The sequence below is a fragment of the Elgaria multicarinata genome, chromosome 20 (genome assembly GCF_023053635.1).
Source record: "Elgaria multicarinata webbii isolate HBS135686 ecotype San Diego chromosome 20, rElgMul1.1.pri, whole genome shotgun sequence".
Taxonomy (NCBI): Eukaryota; Metazoa; Chordata; class Lepidosauria; order Squamata; family Anguidae; genus Elgaria; species Elgaria multicarinata.
The window spans coordinates 6520753-6541786 of record NC_086190.1 but is presented as its reverse complement, the minus strand read 5'-3'; the positions used below and the strand labels follow the sequence as shown (position 1 = coordinate 6541786).

At 45.2% G+C, this 21034-nt stretch overlaps 1 protein-coding gene across 1 annotated transcript; it reads left to right on the top strand.

Moving 5' to 3' along the window:
* The first annotated feature begins 225 nt into the window (after window positions 1–225).
* LOC134411455 (arylacetamide deacetylase-like 4) lies at window positions 226–13264 on the top strand. Its single transcript, XM_063145256.1, has 4 exons — window positions 226–402; window positions 8333–8549; window positions 12107–12170; window positions 12490–13264. The coding sequence occupies exons 1-4, from the start codon at window positions 226–228 to the stop codon at window positions 13262–13264; spliced, it is 1233 nt and encodes a 410-aa protein (XP_063001326.1).
* The last annotated feature ends 7770 nt before the right edge of the window (window positions 13265–21034 follow it).

The following is a 21034-nucleotide window of genomic DNA, read 5'->3' as shown; positions in this document are numbered from 1 at the left end:
ACCTACCAATGTGTCAACATCATGCAATTGCAAATGAAATAACCATGACGCAATAAGTTTCTCAGCTGATGGATCAACTACTTAGGTAACTATTACACAGTTGGTAAGAAGTGGCAAAGCATTTATTATCTTGCTAAGGATACTCAACAGAGGTAGGACATTAGATTTTCTGGTGTCAGAAGAGGTTACATCTATTGTACATTTCTATACTTCTTTTCAATGGATATGGAATTTGGTCAAATGCTTTGGATGCTGGTATCTTATGCAAGCATTACCATTCTCTCTTTGGTGTTTGCATGGACAATTTATTATGATATTACCAGGACACACATTCCTCCAGGAATCAAGCAACGTTTGAAACTACGATTTATTAATTTGTCAATAAATGTCATTTTTGGACTGGTAAGTTTACAGTTTAAAAAGATTTTTCTGTGGATTAGTTTGCTGGGCATGCAGGATCTATGAAGCACTTCCTTAAGTATGGAACTGGGAGAGAGGAACTTTCTGATCAGCTGGATTCATAATTGCTTGGAATGAACATAACATTTGTCCATCCATTGGTCTGGTAGGAGTGTTTTGATTGTGAATCTCCCACCCATTAGTTGTGGAGGCATTGTGGGGGTTCTGCTATTGCAATAAGATTGCAGGCTGCACATTTACCACTGTCTTTCAAGGAAAGAGCCATCATTCCCTGCCTTTGAAAGACAACCAGGCAATCTCAAAAGCAGCAAACTTATTGGAAGCGACCTCAAGTCCTTTCATGGTTATTCAAGGAACTGCAGCAACATGGAAGGATTCTTTCAAAAACAACAACACACCCTACAATGCCCGCTGTTACCTATACCCCCCCCAAAAAAAATATCCCCACAAATAATGTGATTCAAAAGTTCGCTTCTTCTCTAACTTGTATTTCTTTGCTTATTTTTCTTGGTGGTTGGGAAATCTGAGTCCAAGTGGTTGCAAATGTTGAACCAGAAAACTCAACCCAGTCTGTGGGCATCACGCGTACTGCATTAAATGCAGTCACCATGTCCTCCAAATCTTTTTAAAAAAACCTTTACCTCTCCTCCTGAATGTCTTCAAATTGTTCTCCCAACATTTATTTCTTTTTCCCCTTCAAATTTTATTTTATTTTGAAATATTTGAAAATTAACACTCTATTTCCTCCCCTCCCCTCCTACATGCAATAGTCATTCAGTAATTATAATAAATTAAGGCAGAAAATAATAATAATAACAATAATAATAACAAGGTGCCTGATTGGAAGCAGGTCGGACAGGACGTTTGGGGGCAATCATGTTGATAGCCCTAGTTAGGTCTTGATTCCATCTATTGACCAGGGCTTCAACAGGATCATCAACAACTGAGAACAGCATCAAAGGTATGACCTGCTGAATGTGTGGGTCCAGAGACCAATTGGGATAGGCCCATGTTTGTCATGGATGACATGAACTCATGAGCTGCACCTGACAAACCAGTCCCGAATGGGATGTTGAAGTCGCCCAGGACCAAAAGCAACAACTCCAACACCAGTTTCGTGAGCTCAGCCAGGGAGTCTGATAGGCAGTTGGGTGGCCAGTACACTAACAGAATCCCCAGTCTATCCCTGGTCTTCAGACTCAGGTAAACACACTCAATGTGATTCAATTTTCTGACAGGACGTCTGGTCAGGTTAAGATTGTCTTTGTAGACCACAGCTACTCTGCCCCCTGCCCACTTTTCCTCACCTACTTACTAACACAGTACCCAGCTGGGAGGGCCTGGGCCCATGTCAGGCCACTGTCATCTCCCAGCCAGGTCTCTGTGAAGCATGCCAGGTTGGCCTGCTCATCTGTGAGGAGATCATAGATGATATTTGTTTTGTTTTTAACCAACCTGGTATTGCATTGGAGCAAGGAGAGGTTCTGTAGGTGGCCTGGTTTGTTCCCCAAGTTCCCCAGAGTGGCAGGGCAAATGGAAGGAAAGATAGGAGTTCAATATTTATCTCTCCTTCCCCTGTAGTGGCACTTCACCCTCCATCACCATATCTCCCTCTGCCCTGCAAAAGTTTTATTGTCGCCTCCTTTCCATTAACACCTACAATATCCCAACTATAATCACAATAGCAAATTAACAAAAATACAAGAATACATAATTAACCGACAATTAACAGTTAATTAGCTCAATTTGACAACTGGTTATAAATTGGTGGATCTGATAAATTGGCTAATCCAACATAACCTTACTTACACTAAGGTGAAGCTGTATAGCCAACTAGACGGTAGTTACATACATACTCCATTCAACCAATCAATCATACACATCCAACTAGCACAGTCACACACACACACACACACTATACGGACTGCATCTCTCACATAGAATCTCACATACATTCCTCCCCTCTGTCTCTCACCCACAGGGTAACCCACTTCAGACCACCACAGGCTCTCACCCTGAGCAGAAGAAGCAGGCCTAACACACAAACAAATAGGGAGGAGAGGAGCAAAAGGAGAAAACAAAAATGAGATGCGCCCTGGCCCTCGTGGCATTCCGAAGGGGCAAAACAAAGGGGCGCACCCCTTTTGGGGACACCCCTGCCAGGGCAGCCCGCCAGTGGCGGCCCGCCACCCCGGAGCGACGCCACAGATATTTGTCTCTGGGCCTGAGATGATCCAATGCCCAAGAGATCCCAAAGTGAGCTGGGTCTTCCAGCAGGTGTCTTCATTCAGTGCACTTGGTGAGAGTTCTGCCAGATGGAACATGCAGACCCTTCCTATCTCTATTCCAAACCTCTCTCTCATATACTCTCATCTCATCTCCTATCATCTCTCCTCAGCAGCAGCATATATATCACACAGTCCTCCGACTTCTCCCCTTCTCACAGCCAATCCAGACGCCCCACACAAACTTCCAATCAGCACTCTCCTTCCATCCAGAACTCACTCACCCCTCTATGGCTACACCCAGTGAGTACTTCCTTTAAACTCTTCAAACCTTAATAAACTTTCATATTACACCTTACAACATAGCCACATGCAGTAAAACGTCACATACCAACTCTGGTGTTCTCACCAACTGCTGTTCAAGTATCTTCTGCATTTCACAAAAGACTTCAGTCCAAAACTTTGCCACTTTTACACAGGACCTCCACAACCCCTCCAGCACAATCTTGTCAATTCCTGGTGAATGTGTACTAAATGAACAAGGGTCATGTAACATTTTTGAAGAACCTTCAAAGCTTGTTCCCTCATATTAACAGATACTGATTTAAATGGGATTTTTTCCAGCATTGAGTTCCATAATGCATCCTCTATTTCTGTTTCCCAGTCCAGTTCCCATATCCATTTTAAACTATTAGTTGAACCCGTGTCTAAATCAATTAGCATTCTAATTGATGCATCGTTTCCTGCCAGATGTGTGGGAAGTGGTGACCAGGCTGAGGGATGGCCTAGTACCATGGGTGGAGCCCCTATCTAAGGAGAGGGCATATATGTTGGCCACCATGTGTGACCCTCAGCTGGAGGATGGACTTTGTGAGAACTCCGCAAGGGGGTGGCAGGAAATCTTGGTGGGGCATGTTTGGGAAGCATGGGAAAAGAGGCATGGGCAGACAGCAGCAGAGAAGGAGGCCACCTCTTCATGCAGCAGCAGCCCTCCCAGCAGGAGCACAGGCCAGGGTTTTGGGGCAAAGGCAGTGCAGGCAGTGGTTGGGGGAAGGAGAGGCACCCAACACGACCACCAGAATGACACTGCAACATCTGTGCAGCGTTACCTGGTGAAGCCCATGGAGGACTGCTCCATCTATCTCATGGCCTATCAATCATCTCAAAGCCAGGCTTGGCTGGACCTGGCTCGGGTGGCCAGCAATCGATTCAGCTGCCCAAGTGAGAGGGTGTTCTTTATGGTGGGTGACATGGTGACACCCCACCGCTCTTGCTTGGATGCTGAGTTGGTGGAGCAGCTGGTCTTTCTTAACATCAACTTGCCCCTACTGGGGTACCCCACCCTCATGTCCTCAGGTGAGTGACAGAAACACTCACCCTTCCCCCCTCCTCCTGATTTTGGAGTGCTTTTCCCTTTTATTTGAGTTAGGCGGGCTCTTTTTATAGATGCTGATGCTGATGATGATGTTGGATTCAGTGCAGTAAGTCAACCCTGAAGGAACCCAAAGGGGATGTGTCTCCTAACATATTCTTTGTGTGTCTCTGTGGGCAGGGCTGGTGCCAGACTACTTTGCGCCCTAGGCAAGGCAAGCTACTTGCACAGTCTGTGATCCAAATTGAATTAAGTTTAATAAACTGGTTATGAACTAGCAATGAACTATTATATTTTCCTTTTATTTATTTATTTATTTATTTAAACAGCTAATTTGTATAAAACTGTGACCCTTAAAGGTCAGTACTGCGCCCCTCTGAGGTCTGCGCCCTAGGCGGCTGCCCAGTTGGCCTAATGGTAGCGCCGGCCCTGTCTGTGGATCTTCTACTCAGAGGAAATCATCATGATCATGATCATCATCATCAATCATCAACATTATGGTGGTTTAGCCATGCTTGCAGTGCACAAAACTAGTAAGAATCATAGAATCATAGAATCATAGAATAGCAGAGTTGGAAGGGGCCTACAAGGCCATCGAGTCCAACCCCCTGCTCAATGCAGGAATCCGCCCTAAAGCATCCCTGACAGATGGTGGTCCAGCTGCCTCTTGAATGCCTCTAGTGTGGGAGAGCCCACAACCTCCCTAGGTAGCTGATTCCATTGTTGCACTGCTCTAACAGTCAGGAAGTTTTTCCTGATGTCCAGCCGGAATCTGGCTTCCTTTAACTTGAGCCCGTTATTCCGTGTCCTGCACTCTGGGAGGATCGAGAAGAGATCCTGGCCCTCCTCTGTGTGACAACCTTTGAAGTATTTGAAGAGTGCTCTCATGTCTCCCCTCAATCTTCTCTTCTCCAGGCTAAACATGCCCAGTTCTTTCAGACTCTCTTCATAGGGCTTTGTTTCTAGACCTCTGATCATCCTGGTTGCCCTCTTCTGAACACGCTCCAGCTTGTCTGCGTCCTTCTTGAATTGTGGAGCCCAGAACTGGACGCAATACTCTAGATGAGGCCTAACCAGGGCCGAATAGAGAGGAACCAGTACCTCACGTGATTTGGAAGCTATACTTCTATTAATGCAGCCCAAAATAGCATTTGCCTTTCTTGCAGCCATATCGCACTGTTGGCTCATATTCAGCTTGTGATCTACAACAATTCCAAGATCTTTCTCGAAATTGTTGGAGAGGATGCTGTAGCATATTGGTTTGAGTCAGGAACACTTATTGATGATGATGATGATGATGATGATGATGATGATGATGAAGATTTGGCTGTGCTTACAGAGCAGTAAGACAACTCTGAAGGAACCAAAACGGATCCTCCTCCAAGCCTCCCAGCCCTAGCTTCTTTGAATAAGGGGATGCTGAAGCATCTCACACTGTCTATGTCTTGCACCAATGTCTCGCACCTGGCAGGGCAGGGTTGTGCTTCTGGCTTTGACTCAATACAGCCCTTGGGTCACTTATGTCTGTGGTAGGATTGCTTCCTCCTACTGCCGTGATCCCGTCATGGCCAGGCATTACCATGGCTCCATCCAAAGGGCTGTCTGGATACGCCCAGCCCACCTCCCAAGGCCAGTTTGCTTTGACTCAATCACCAGTGAGTTTAGACTGAGACACATTGGTCCCAGGTAATGTGCATTGCAGGCAGCCTAAGACAGGGTTTAACATTCCCCTTCTCTTCTCTTAAAGGGAAGACCCCCAGGATATGTGTCAGATTCAGAACAGAAAAAAGAAAACTGAAGTACGGGAGTTTTGCACTTCAAAAACACAGAGAGATTAGGGGTAGTTTGCTCATAATTAGGGGTGTGCACGGACCCCCCCCCCGATCTGCTTTTCTTCCAGATCTGCAACTTCTGGATCGAGTCCGCTCCACCCCACTATGACCCGCCTATAGTCCATTCCTCTTTGCTGCGAAGCTCTGGATCCGGATCGGAGCTCCGCTTCCCCCCCCCCCCATAGGCTTGCATTGAAATCCAAAAAAACATACAACTTTTTTCTGTTAAAGTTAGAAACCTCAAGTTTGGCACCATGACACCTCATGGAAGTATACACACGAATGCCAAGACTCAAGCAAATCCAAGCATCCCCTGATTTTCGGGGAATTTTTGAAAATCGGACACCCCATTTTCAGACATGGGATTTACTCTGACATTTCGATAGATAAAAACTTGGAAGCAAGCACCCTCACAGCTGCCATTTAGATCTACATTAATGGCAAGTTTCAAGCAAATCCCATCATCCCCTGATTTTTGGCAGGGCTTTAACTTCTAACGCATCACCCATAACCCCAATTCACACCCCTTTCGATATCTCTGTCAATTTTAACGTTAGAAACCTCAAGCTCAGCACCATGATACACATGCATGCCAAGACTCAAGCCAATCCAAGCCTCCCCAGATTTTGGGGGATTTTTTGAAAACCGGACACCCCATTTCCAGACATGGACTGTTCTCTGACATTTGGACAGATAAAAACTTGGAAGCAGGAACCCTCACAAATGCCATCTAGATCCACATTCATGGCAAGTTTCAAGCAAATCCCATCATCCCCTGATTTTTGGCGGGACTTTAACCTTTTAATTCACCCCAAATCAAGTCCCATGCTTGAACTACGTCAATTTTCACGTTAGAAACCTCAAATACGGCACTATGACACCTCATGGACGTATACATATGCATGCCAAGAATCAAGCCAATCCAAGCCTCCCCTGATTTTTGGGGAATTTTTGAAAATCGGACACCCCAGTATCTAAGGGATTTAAAGCTGCAGACAGCTCATTGGGGCCATTTCAAAGGAAATCCCAACATGCCATGAATTGGGGAATAGATAAACCTATGTGAATCTTCTTCCACACTTGAAAAATTGATTTGGAACTTCAAAAAGTCTAAGTGAGCGCAGGAAGGACTTATCCCCTGAGTCAAAGCAAGACAAACACACCCCATCCCTGCGAGGCGGGCAGGGGAAGAGGGAGGGAAGGCAGGCAGGCAGCAGACATTTCTGGGGGCTCAAAGAAGTGCGGCAAGGATGGTTTCTTTCTAAACCAGCAGTAAGTCATGCATTGCAAACCATCCCTGCAAGGCGGTCACAGAGGAGGAGGACAGGCGGGCAGAGGGCCAGGCAGAGATATGCCATAGATCTAGTATGGGGGAGTCAGTCCCGGCAGATGCCCCACCACAGCAGCACCCCGGGGGGAAGGCACGCAAGAAGGCAGGAAGGGGTGTCAATCCCAGCAGAGCCAGCTACCTCACAAGGACGGCTCCCAAGCAGGCGGGCATGGGCAGGCAGCCAGGAAGGCAGGCGGGCGGGCAGGCATGGGCCGGTGGGCACAAAGGAGCTAGTACCTTGCACAAGTATGCCATAGATGACATGGAAAAACCAATCCTCAGCCAGAACCTTCCAAAGGGCAACCAGTGGACTGCTGGAGTTTTCCTCCTGTTCCCAGTGGCTGGGACAGGTCTCTGCCCAACCATGGCTTGCAGACAGAGCCTGTGCCCAAAATACCCCTGGCCTGTGCTCCTGCTGGGAGGGATACAAGTGACGCAGCCCACTGCCAAAGCGCAGGTGAAGGCAATGGGTTGCATGAATTGAAGTGACAGGTTGCTTCTCAAACCCATGATACTGGTTCATATGCACTTCATCTATTCTCAAGTGAGTGTTCCAAAGGGCGACCGGTGCACTGCTGGAGTTTACCTCCCACACATAGGCGAAGTGAATGAATTAAAGTGTCAGGTTGCTTCTCAAAGCCATGGCACTGGTTCATATGCACAGCAGCTTCTCTTAAGAGAGCTGTCCCAAGGGCGACCAGTGCACTGCTGGAGTTTAGCTTCTTCTCACAGGGGAAGTCAATGAGTTGAAGTGACAGGTTGCTTCTCAAAATCATGACACTGGTTCATACACAGTTCTGCTTATTTCTAGGAAGTTCTCCAAAGGGCGACCGGTGTTGAAGTGACAGGTTGCTTCTCAAAATCATGAAACTGGTACACCTGCACTTCATCTGCTCTCAAGAGAGCACTCCAAAGGGCTTGTCTGCACATCGGCTACACCATTAGCATAGGTGGAAAGATATCTGATACTGGCATGGACGGTCTGTGCACTTTATGGAGGCCATTATAATAAAAAAATAAAATATCCCACCCCCTCTCGGAACTGGACACTTGGTCACACTAAGTGCAACACTGTCTAAGGCTGCCACTGTCAAGATGTAGATACTTAATGCACCGAATTCTGATTTATTTTCTTATCTCCTGTTTTAAACAGGCACAGTTTCTGGAGAAGCTTGGCATTTGCCCTAAACATAAAGCTATCAGGTTTGTTACGGTTTTAGCACTACCAGTGATATCCTCAAAGACGATCATCAAGGATCTGGTGTTTGATGAAGTGCCAGTGAGGGTGTATTGGCCCAGAACACCAACTACCGATAAGAGACGAGCAATGATCTACTTTTATGGAGGAGTTGGCGTGTTTGGCAACATAAGTAAGTTTGGTCTGGTTAACAGAAGATGGAGTTAAAAGAGACATCCTGTTGTACTGTTTCAGTGATCTCTTGAAAATTCCAGCTTCATTGCTAATGAATAATCTTTAACTTGGGATGTCAGAAGAACCTGGTTTGGGGATGGAACTCAGCAAATTTTCACAAGCTCGACTCCTGAGATGCCAGTTCATGAATCCCAGAGTGGGCATGACTTGGCGTGCGTTGATTGGGGCAAGCTCGTAGTTTCCTGCTTTTTGTGTGTGTGCAAATCCCAATTTGTGCAAATTTGCAATGGGGAATATTTATGGAAATTGTGATTAATGCAAAATCACAGCCATAAACATTGCAATTTTCACAAAGTGGACCTTTACCTCTACATGTTTACAAAAACTGTGCTATTTTTGGCTGCGATTTTGCGCAAATCACAATTTCTCTAAGTATTCCTAACCATGAATTTGCGCTAATCACAGTTTGCTAATAACAGCAAAAGCAGTGAGCTCTTGGAGTTTTGCTTCTGCTGCTTTTTGTGCTTTCTATACTGTATTTTGTATTGTGTTTTTAACCTGTTGGTTGTTTTATATTATGGTTTTAATTTTTGTGAACCGCCCAGAGAGCTTCAGCTATTGGGCAGTATAAAAATGCAATAAATAAATAAATAAATAAATGGAATTTCCAGTGAAATTAAATGTGATTTTTAAGAGGGCTGTGCATGGACCCCACAAACCGCTAAGTGGCCCGATCTGGAACTTCCGGATCAGGCCCGAACCACTTTGGGTCGATCCGCCCATCCCCCGCTCTGCTTCACAGAGTGAGATCCGGAGAGGTGGATTGAGATTTTGCCCCCTTTCCCCACTTACTTGCCTCTGCGGTGGACAGCAGAGGCAGGTAAGTAGGTAAGGGGGGCAAACTGGGGGGCAAATAAGCCCCCTCCCCCCTGCCCCCTTACCATGTCCATCTCAGTCCTTTATGGGCTTCAATTGAGGCCTGCAATGAACACAGGTAAGTCCCCCTCACCCCTGCCCTGTTTCCTGGCTCCACAGCTGTCGCCATGCAGATTGAGGTGGCAGCAGCAGAGCCAGGTAAGCGAAAATCCTCCCACCCCCTTATCTGGCTCCCTCGTGGTCTGTCACAGGCTTCAACTGAGGGCCAGGCCTCAAAGCGGAACCAGGCCTGCTTCCTCTTTGAGGCCTGGCCCTCAGTTGAAGCCCACAATGGAGTCTGGTAAGCCCCCTCCCCCCTGCCCCCTTACTTGGCTCTGCTGCTGTTGACACATGGACAGCGGCAGTGGTGGTGGAGCCAGGTAAGCCAAATTCCCCCTGCCCCCTTACCTGTGTCCATCACGGGCTTCAGTTGAGGCCCCAGTTTCAAGCTGGAAGAGAAGTCTGTGGCCTCTTCTGGCTTGATGCCGGGGCCACAATTGAAGCCCACGACGGACACAGGTAAGCCCTCCTCCCCACTGCCCCCTTACCTGGCTCCATCATCATCACTCCATGGAATGCAGTGGCAGCGGTGGTGTCAGGTGAGTCCCCCTTCTTCTTGTTGTTTATTCAGCAACACTGCTGCTTTTAATTCCACCCCTCCTTCGTTTATTTATTTATGTATTTATTCCATTTTATATGCATTACTGGCTTATCCTTGGCTCACTTCCTTATGCTCCCAGAAATGTCTGCTGCCTGGCTGCCTTCCCTCCCTCCTCCCTTGCCCGCCTCGCAGGGATGGTTTGTGTCTGGCTTTGACTCAGGGGAGAAGTCCTTCCTGTGCTCACTTGGAGTTTTGGAAGTTCCTAATCCATTTTTCAAGTGTGGAAGAAGATTCATATTAGGTTGATGATCTCTACTCCCCAATTCATGGCATCTTGGGATTTCCTTTGAAATGGCCCCATTGAGCTTTCTGCAGGTTTAAGCTCTGCCAAAAATCAGGGGATGATGGGATTGCCTTGTACCTTGGCATGATTGTGGGTCTAGATGGCATCTGTGAGTGTGCCCACTTCCCTTTTTTTTATCTGTCCAAATGTCAGAGAACAGTCCTCGTCTGCAAATGGGGTGCCCGATTTTCATAAATCCCCAAAAATCAGGGGCTGATGCGACTGCCTTGAGTCTGGGCATGCATGTGTATCCCTGGATAAGCTATCATGGTGGCGAGTTTGAGGTTTCTAACATGCAAATTGACGGACCTATCGAAAGGGGTGTGAATGGGGTGCCCGATTTTCATAAATTCCCCAAAAATCATGGGATGATGGGACTGCCTTGAATCTTGGCATGCATGTGTTTCTTTGGAAAAGCTGTCATGGTGGTGATTTTGAGGTTTCTAACGTGCAAATTGACAGAGCTATCGAAAGGGGGTATGAATGGGGTGCCCGATTTTCATAAATTCCCCCCAAATCAGGGGATAATGGGACTGTCTTGAGTCTTGGTGTGCGTGTGTATCCCTGGATAAGCTGTCATGGTGGTGAGTTTGAGGTTTCTAACGTGCAAATTGATGGAGCTATCGAAAGAGGTGTGAATGGGGTGCCCAATTTTCATAAATTCCCCAACAATCAGGGGATGATGGGACTGCCTTGAGTCTTGGTGTGTGTGTGTATACCTCCATGAGGTGTCATGGTGCCAAACTTGAGGTTTCTAACTTTCACAGAAAAAAAGTTGCATACTTTTTTAACTTAATGCAAGCCTATGGGGGGGGGGAAACGGAGCTCCGATCCGGATCCCGAGCTCCGCAGCGGAGCGGAGCATACATAGACGGAGCGGGGGTGGAGCGAAGCAGCCTGATCCGCAAATCGTGGATCTGGAAGGGAAGCGGAGCACACCCCTAATATAAATATTGTAAATAAAATAAATAAATAAATAAATAAATAACCTCTCTCTGTCAAAAAAATCTTCAAAGCTGAGGCAGGATCTACACTACTGCTTAATAATAGCTTATACTGATATTGACAACTGTTTGGGTCAGTGACACGTTCCATATCCTACTTGGTGTAGATCCGTATCAAAATAGACACAATTTATACAGGAATGTAAAGGAATGTATTCCTGAACTGCTAACTTTTCAGGTTATGGGATGAGATGGGTGAGAAATTTAGTTCGCTAAGGACTGGAGATGTGGAAGAAATTGCTTGGCTCAGTCCCCTGAACTCTGTTCTGCTTTCTGCTGCTTCAAGCCTCTTCCGGCTTGAAGCCGGGGCCACAATTGAAGCCCACGACGGACACAGGTAAGCCCTCCTCCCCACTGCCCCCTTACCTGGCTCCATCATCATCACTGCATGGAATGCAGTGGCAGCGGTGGTGTCAGGTGAGTCCCCCTCCCCCCACTTACCTGTGTCTAGAGCTCCAGATCGAGGCGAACCACTTTACCTCGATCCACAGCCCCCCAACCCGATTCGTCTCCGCGTTTGTCGGACGTGAATCAGGCCGCTCCTCTATCACTTCTACGAACGAAAGCGAAGCAGAGCACAGCCCTAATTTTTAATATGGTATGTAATCTGGATATATATATATATATATATATATATATATATATATATATATGAACTCCCTTCAAATATATTTCTTGTATTTCTTTTCCAGGAGGTTATGGAAGGTTGTGCAACTACATTGCCAGAAGGAGTGGTTCTGTGGTTGTGTGTGTTAGGTAAGTGGTCCCCTTCATCTGTATCCAAGAAATAGTGATGAGTATCCTGAGTCGTGACCCCTGGTAGATGTGCCCTCTCCTCCAGTAATGCCTGGCCAGTATGGCTTCCTCAGCCAGCACTCAGTGAATTTCAATCTATTGTGAGTGTCCTTCAAAACAACAACAACAACAACAACACATGATTAAATTCCAGATATTGTGTTGAAATGGAGTTACACAGCACCTGGTACAGAAGCATAATAATGAAGTGATATATAAATTCGCTATAGCCTCAGAAACTGCAACACTAAATGCTGACAATATCTTGCCTTTGTTTTAGATTTCGGTATGCTCCGGAGCATCCATACCCAGTGCCAGTTCTGGACTGTCTCACTGCTACTATACACCTCTTGAAGAACGCTGAGCGATATGGAGTGGACCCCAACCGCATCATCGTTGGTGGGGACAGTAGCGGAGGCACCTTTGCTGCTGCAGTTTGTCAAGAACTGGCGACAAGGAAGGATCTCCCAAGGGTCCGAGCCCAGGTCCTTATCTACCCATTCCTTCAAGCAGTGGACTTCAATTTGCCTTCTTATCAGCAAAACCATTCAGTTCCCATCTCATTCAAGAAACGAATAGTCCAATTAGGCTTGTTGTATCTCATTGGGAGAAATGTCAAAGTGGATGAAATTATGTTAAGTGCCCATGTTCCGGAGGAGTTGAGGGTGAAGTACAGAAAGTGGGTTAGTGCAGATATCATTCCAGAAGAATTTAAGGTCAGGGGTTATGTGCCACCAGTGCTTGCTCCATTTTCAAAAGAACTTTATGAAAAAGGCAAGCAAGCCTTTGAACCCATGTTTTCCCCACTTTTAGCAGAAGATACTGTCATCTGCCAGCTCCCTGATACATTCATTTTAACCTGCGAATATGACGTTCTCAGGGATGATGGACTGTTGTATAAGAAACGCCTGGAGGACAATGGTGTGCCAGTGACATGGCATCATGTGAAGGATGGGTTCCATAGTATATCCATGTATGTTGATCATGGGCCTCTTGAATTTCCAAGCTCACGGAGCAGTTGTAAACGTATAGTACATTTTTTAGAGCATTTATAGAAATCATTCATCTACTGCAGTGCTACACTACCCCTTCATTTGAGGAACAACCCTCCTTTTAGGGATCCCCTGATCTGTCCATCTCACCATGATTGCCACATATTCACAGTGATGACCATTCCATTCATTTTCGACACACACTTGTGATTTCTGAAAACATAAATCCAAATGAAAATCCATAAACGTTTTCCTGCATTTTTGTCCTTGTTTTTTTAAGTACAGCTTTTCTAGATATTTCCCATTGCTGAAATACTGTGCCAACTTTTTTCAAATACACACATTCTATCCATACTTTTAGTTAATACGTACTTTTGTTCTGTACTTGACTGTACTACAGGCTAGATAGCATTCAGTGCCCAACCCACGTTTGCAATATAGCAAACCTTGGGCCAGATGGACATCCGTTTAAAAAACAAAAGGGGAAAATCAGTTCGATCCCCTTCCTCAGACATGAAAAATGATTTGTACAAAATGTGGATCTCACGACAGAAAAATGTACAAAATCCTGCTGCTGAAAAAAAAACAAAAAAACAATGGAATTCCACAGACGAGCCCAACTCAGTTCCGGTCGAGATATGCCTGGCAGCAGAAAGCAGAACGGAGTTCAGGGGACTGAGCCAAGCAATTTCTTCCACATCTCCAGTCCTTAGCGAACTAAATTTCTCACCCATCTCATTCCATAACCTGAAAAGTTAGCAGTTCAGGAATACATTCCTTTACATTCCTGTATAAATTGTGTCTATGTTGATAGGAATCTACACCAAGCAGGATATGGAACGTGTCACTGACCCAAACAGTTGTCAATATCAGTATAAGCTGTTATTAAGCAGTAGTGTAGATCCTGCCTCAGCTTTGAAGATTTTTTTGAAAGAGAGAGCTTATTTATTTATTTATTTATTTTATTTACAATATTTATATACTGCTCCCCATTCAAAATTTTGGAGTGGCATACAAGAGAAAATAAAAATAAAAACAGAACAAAACTTTAAAATAGATTTTAAAAAGAAGCAAAATGCACAGTGAACCATGGCTGGTCATTAAGGAAAGGCTTCCTGTCTTGAGGGTTATATTATTTATAAACCCTTTTGTTCACTATACCAGTGAACTAGCAGAGTTGCAGCGGTTCTTAACTATGAAAGTCAGCAAAGACCAAATTAACTTCAAGACAGAGTCTATTTTGTTTGGTACAAAAATAAAGTATTTTACTGATAGAATATAACACAGTTTATGGCAATACAAATTTACACCAACATACTCACACACTTGGTCATACACATTACAGCAGGGCTCACATCAGCAGAGAGGGAATATTTTAATCTGGTTACAAAGCTCCAAAACTCTCTTTATATACACTTCCCTGAACAAATGATGAAACCACTAATTGGCAATGGCAAGACAATTAGACTTTTGCATCATCCCAATAATTCAATAAAGTCCACCTGCAAACTTGACCTTTAAGCTGATTGACTGATGCTGAGTCTTCAGTTTCTTCCAGGTTTTGCAGGCTTGTACAAAGATATGGAAATCACAAAAAACCAGTCCTAATTCAGGACTCCAACACCCCTTCTTTTTGGGTTTTCCACTATTTCACCACGTTACAACATTTGTACAGTTAATCACATTTTTAGCCCTGCCTGAAACCTAACGTTTCACAAATCTCCCAATGTTTGATGGCTCCTAACGGTTTTGTAAAGACGTCTGCCAAATTATTCTGGGACTCACAGTAGACTATGTGTTTTAAACTTTAACAGTCACTGGCTTCACCACTGGGACCTTAAAGTCCTTTATTGCTGGATCAGTCAAGTAACTTTACCACTCACCAGCACCATACTTAGCCTTTTTGTAATTCGCCACACAACTCTTGCTTCTTGGAACTTCCATGATTTTGGCTTACTTCCAAACATCAACATTCCAACGTTGCTTTTCTATCATTTGCACAGCCAATGCCAATTTGAATCAAAATAGCACAAAAATTCTCATCTGACCTCTGCAGAAAAATTTCTCCAGTGCTCCAAGGCTCGAGATACCTTAAGATTCCCTTAGACACTCCAGGCTGAATTTGTTTTACTACATAGAATAAGCACAAAGAGTAAAGCATATGATTTCACAGTAGAGAAAATGACGTTAAAGTCCCTCCCTATCCTGACTAAATTCCTTGGCGACTAGTTTCTAAGAAACTCTGTTTACAAGCGGCTTGCTTTTAAAAACTTCTCCTCAGTGGCAAGTTAAAGACTTCTGTCCCGGAGGCAAAAACTTCTTCTCCAAAAACCTCGTTGACTCGAAGACTAAGAATTAAGCTCACAGCTCATATTACAAGCATGTGTTCCAAGCCTATGGGGATGCACGCCTTTGTTTTGTCTTTGAGACCTGCGGGGGATCTGCACCTCCTCCTCCTCCTCCTCCTCCTCCTGTTGCTCTCTGTCTTCTGGCTCGGTCTGAGTTGCTACAGGTCTACTAAAAAAATCTAAATCTAGTAAAACTACTGGATTGTCTCTTGAAGAAATATCTTCCTCTCCACCTTGGCTCCTGTCCAGGAAAAACAAACCGTTTTTTAAACTGGCAGTCCCCTTCAGTTCTCCATGCCTGGAAATAAAACATTTCCCCTCCTCAAAGGAGACAGAGAACTTTTTCTCCATTAGATTTGACACACCTAAAAGAGAATGACTTAAGTTGGGAACAAAAATAGCATTAGCAAAGCTTTCGTTAAGGACAGGAATATGGCAAATTCCTTCTCCCTTCACTTCCTGCTTTGAGCCGTCAGCAAGGAAAATAAATCTGTTAGACGTGACTCTGAAGTCCAGGAAGCTTTCCTTTCTAGTAGAAATAACGGAATTACAAGCTGAGTCTATCAGCCAAATAGCTGAGCTTCCGTTTCCTTCCTCCTTCGACATCTTGCTCACTCCGGCTGTAACGAGCTGTGCTGACTTCTTTGAACAAGAAGCATTTTTCCAGCGATGCTCAGAAACTTTCTCAGGTTGTAATCTCACTCTACAGTCAATTTTCTTATGTCCAATTTTGCCACATTTCCAGCAAACAATTGTTTTTTGTGGCTTGTGCTTTTTAGAAACTGAATAAGCAGACTCAGTCTCCTCCTTTTTCACAGTCCCGGTCTTAACCCCTTCAGAACCAGACAATTGTTGAAATGAGTCTGCCTTGCCGTTTGAGCTCACGGCTTCTCTCTTGGAATGTCTTTTCTGTTGTTCTTCTAATAATTTTCCGCACACATAATTCAGGGTTAAATCACGGACGGTCACTCCCTCTAGGGTAGTCACCAACACGTCTCAAGACGTTGGTAAGCTAGACAAAATAATATAAGACTTCATTTCCTCTGAAAGAGTCAAGCCAGCCGATGCTAAACTTTGGAATATTTCTCTCAGCTCCTGCAAATGTTTGCCAATATCTCCAGACTCTTTTAGCATCGTCTGCGTGTTAAATTTATTCGAGAACCTGCTGTATCTCTTACATATACTTCACGCAATTTTGTCCAGATCACATGAACAGCATCCTCTCTATTAACATAGAATAGCTGATCATTCCTCATACAGAGGATTATGTGGGTTTTAGCTTTCTCTGCATTTCGATTCCACTCTCTCAAATCAGCTGCACTTAAATCTTCACCGGGTGGGTCTGTAACCACTTCCCACAGCCCTTGGTTCCTTAAACTCATTTCAATCTTAAATGACCAAGTAATATAATTTGTGTCTGTGAGTTGTTCCATTTGTGTATTCATTCCTATTTGAAGTGCCATAACTGCTAATTGGTTGTTTTTTCAACCCTTGTGTTATTTGAATTTCCTTTTTGGGAACTGACCGGCTTAACAACCTCAGAATCCCTTTTCAAATTCAAAAATAGCCTTCTATCAGACACCGTGTGACTTTGCAAGACAAAAAGCTTTACAAAAAAGCCTCTTCCTTTGTCTAAATCCCAACGTTCTTTAGAAAAAGCAACGCTCCAGGGCAATTAGTCAACGCACGGCTTCTCTGTCTTATCAGGTCCTACTGTTTCTCTGTTAAGAACTAGAATTATGTCCAGACTGTTACTGGGCCATAACCTCTTGAGGGTTATATTATTTATAAACCCTTTTGTTCACTATACCAGTGAACTAGCAGAGTTGCAGCGGTTCTTAACTATGAAAGTCAGCAAAGACCAAATTAACTTCAAGACAGAGTCTATTTTGTTTGGTACAAAAATAAAGTATTTTACTGATAGAATATAACACAGTTTATGGCAATACAAATTTACACCAACATACTCACACACTTGGTCATACACATTACAGCAGGGCTCACATCAGCAGAGAGGGAATATTTTAATCTGGTTACAAAGCTCCAAAACTCTCTTTATATACACTTCCCTGAACAAATGATGAAACCACTAATTGGCAATGGCAAGACAATTAGACTTTTGCATCATCCCAATAATTCAATAAAGTCCACCTGCAAACTTGACCTTTAAGCTGATTGACTGATGCTGAGTCTTCAGTTTCTTCCAGGTTTTGCAGGCTTGTACAAAGATATGGAAATCACAAAAAACCAGTCCTAATTCAGGACTCCAACATCCTGGAATAATGACGTTTTCAGGAGGCGCCGAAAGGAGTACAAACTTGGCGCCTGCCTGACCTCCAGAGGCAGGGAATTCCATAGGAGGGGGCCACCACATTGAAGGCTCTTCCCCTGGTGGACTCCAATCGGTGGATGGGTCTATGTGGAACCACGAGGAGCATGCCCTCAGTTGACCTCAGTAACCAAGCAGGTTGGTAGTGGAGAAGGCGGTCTCTCAGGTATCCTGGTCCCAAGTCATTTAGGGCTTTGTACACAAGTGCAAGAACCTTAAACCTGGCCCGGTAGCGAATAGGCAGCCAGTGCAGTTCCCTCAGCAGAGGAGTTACATGCTGGAAAGGGGCAGCTCCAGACAACAGCCGAGCTGCAGCATTCTGCACTAGCTCCTGCTTCTGGAGCAGCTTTAAGGGCAGCCCCACATAGAGCGCATTGCAGTAATCCAATCTGGAGGTTACCAATGCCTGTACCACCATGGCCAAGCAATCCCTGTCCAAAAGAGGCCACAGTTGGTGAACCAAACAAAGCTGGTAAAAGGCACTTTGAGCCGCCATGGTTAAGAGTACCCCAAACTACGAACCTGGTCTTTCAGAGGGGGTGCAACCCCATCCAGAACAGGCAAGGAGCCTATCTCCCAGATCTGGGAACCACTCACCCACAGGGCTTCTGCCTTGCCAGGATTCAGTTTCATTTTACTGGCCCTGCTCCAGCCCATCACTGAGTCTAGGCACTGGTCCAGGACCTGCACAGCCGCACCTGATTTAGTTGTCACAGGGAGATAGATCTGTATGACATCCGCATATTGATGGCATTTAGCTCCAAATCCCCTAATGACCGCTCTCAAGGGCTTCGTATAGATGTTAAATAACATTGGGGACAAGAAGGTGTTCTGAAGCACCCCACAGCTCCATTGCCAAGAGGCCCAGGAGTGGTCACCCAATGCTACTCTCTGAAAACGACCCTGTAGGTAGGATGGGAACCACTGTAGCACAGTGCCTCCAACACCCATCCCACGGAGTCAATCCAGGAGGATACCATGGTGTCAAAAGCCGATAAGCGATCGAGCAGGATTAACAGGGTTGCATTCCCCCGTCCCTCTCTCGATAAAGGTCATCCATCAGGGCGACCAAGGCTGATTCAGTCCCATAACCAGATTGGAACCCAGACTGGAATGGGTCCAGATAATTAGTACACTCCAAGAGTGCCTGCAGTTGCTCCGCCACAACCCTCTCAAGTACCTTCCCTAAAAAAAGGCGTGTTTGCAACTGGGCGGTAATTGTCTAATCCCATCGGGTCCAGGGTGGGCTTCTTCAGGAGTGGTCGCACTACTTCCTCCTTAAGGACAGCAGGGACCATTCCTTCCCGGAGGGAAGCATTTATCACCTCTTGGACCCACCCAGTCAAACGCCCTTGGCTTGCTTTAATAAGCCAGGAGGTTCAGGGATCGAGAGGGCAAGTGGTTGGTCACATTGCTGCAAGGACCTTGTCCACATGATCAGGACGCAATAACTGGAATCGATCACACAAATTGGGCAGATGGTGGCATCGGACACCTCAACTGGAGCTGCACTAACAACAGTGTCAACCTTGCTGCAGAGAGAAGGAATTTAGGAATACAAGATGAATTTTGATGTGCTCCTAGTACATTTCTCATCCTTTGTCATGGAATGTTTTCCTCTCCAAAATCTGTGGCCCCTTCTCCAAAGTCTCTGTCCACTCTGAGTGTAACAATACGATGCAGATCAAGATTGCATGCAACAACAACAATAAACATACTTATATAAACTATATGTGGGCCTGGGGCCCCCTCCCCCCCACTTACCTGGCTCCGTCATGTCCGGGCGGCTGCTTCAACTGCGGCAGCTTCAACTGGGGGCTTACCTGACTCCATCGCGGTCTGGCCAGTGGCTTCAACTAAGGCCCAGGCCTCAAGCTGGAAGCAGGAGGCCTGGGCCTCAGTTGAAGCCACCGCCTGGACTGCGACGGAGTCAGGTAAGCCCCCTCCCCCCCTTACTTAGCCCTGCTGCCATCGCCACACAGACTGCGGTGGCGCCAGGTAAGGCCCCCTCCCTCGTTCCCCATTTACCTGGCTCTGCTGCCAGGTAAATGGCATTTTCTTAGAATGTGATTTGGTGTTCCCAAGTGTGTTTCTGGAGCTGCTCTAAAACTAGAAGTTGGTCTGAATTCTGTTAATTGCCTGGCCTGGATTCATGTTATCCATTTTTGGCTTCGCTCTAAGTTGGCACCTCCATCTAATTCTCTAGTATCTAAGATTATGCTAGACCACTTTGAATCCCCTTGGTCAAAGGCCATGACTAGCAAAATCAAGTCAGTAGGCCTTTCCCCCCAAATGCTACTATCAAGGGATTTAGCTAGTGCCAAATCAGTAGTGAAACAGAGGCTGCTTGAAATAGATATGCAAGTCCTTCAGAGTGCTGCACAGGGCCCATGTTCCCCCCTGTCCCTAGGACTACCTGCCTCCTTTTGTAAAGATGGGATGCCTTATCTAAGCTGGTTGACTTACTCAACAATTATTCAATATGAAAATAAATAAAAAAAAATAAGCTGGTTGACTATTCCCAAATACAGGAGAGCATTTTCATTAGCCAGACTTAATGTCCTTCCCTCCAAACTTTTGGAAGGCAGATTTAATAAAATTCCAGTGCTCAACAGATGCTGCCCCTGCAACAATAGTGAAGTGGAAACTGTATCTCATGTTTTACTGTTTTGTAGATTTTATCTAGGGGCTAGAAATGATCTTCTAAACCCTATTTTACAATTTTATCCTGGTCACCCAACTGAATTCTTAACGTCTCTCTTACTTTGTAATATAGACAAATCAATTACTGAGCAAGTGGCCAAGTTTTTGAACCTGGCCATTTCTTTCAGATCTTCTATGATCGCCTGACTTTTAATAGTTAATAGTTAATGGTATGTTCAGTTTGCTTGTATGTAAAATTTCTATTTGCTGGAATGGTCTATTGACCGCAATAAACTGTTGTTGTTGTGTTGTGAACAATAAACATACTTATATAAACTATATGTGGGCCTGGGCCCCCCTGCCCCACACTTACCTGGCTCTGTCATGGTCCGTGCGGCAGCTTCAACTGATGCAGCTTCAACTGGGGCTTACCTGACTCCATCGCGGTCCAGGCGGTGGCTTATATTGAGGCCAAGGCCTCAAGCTGGAAGTAGGCCTCAGCCTGCTTCTACG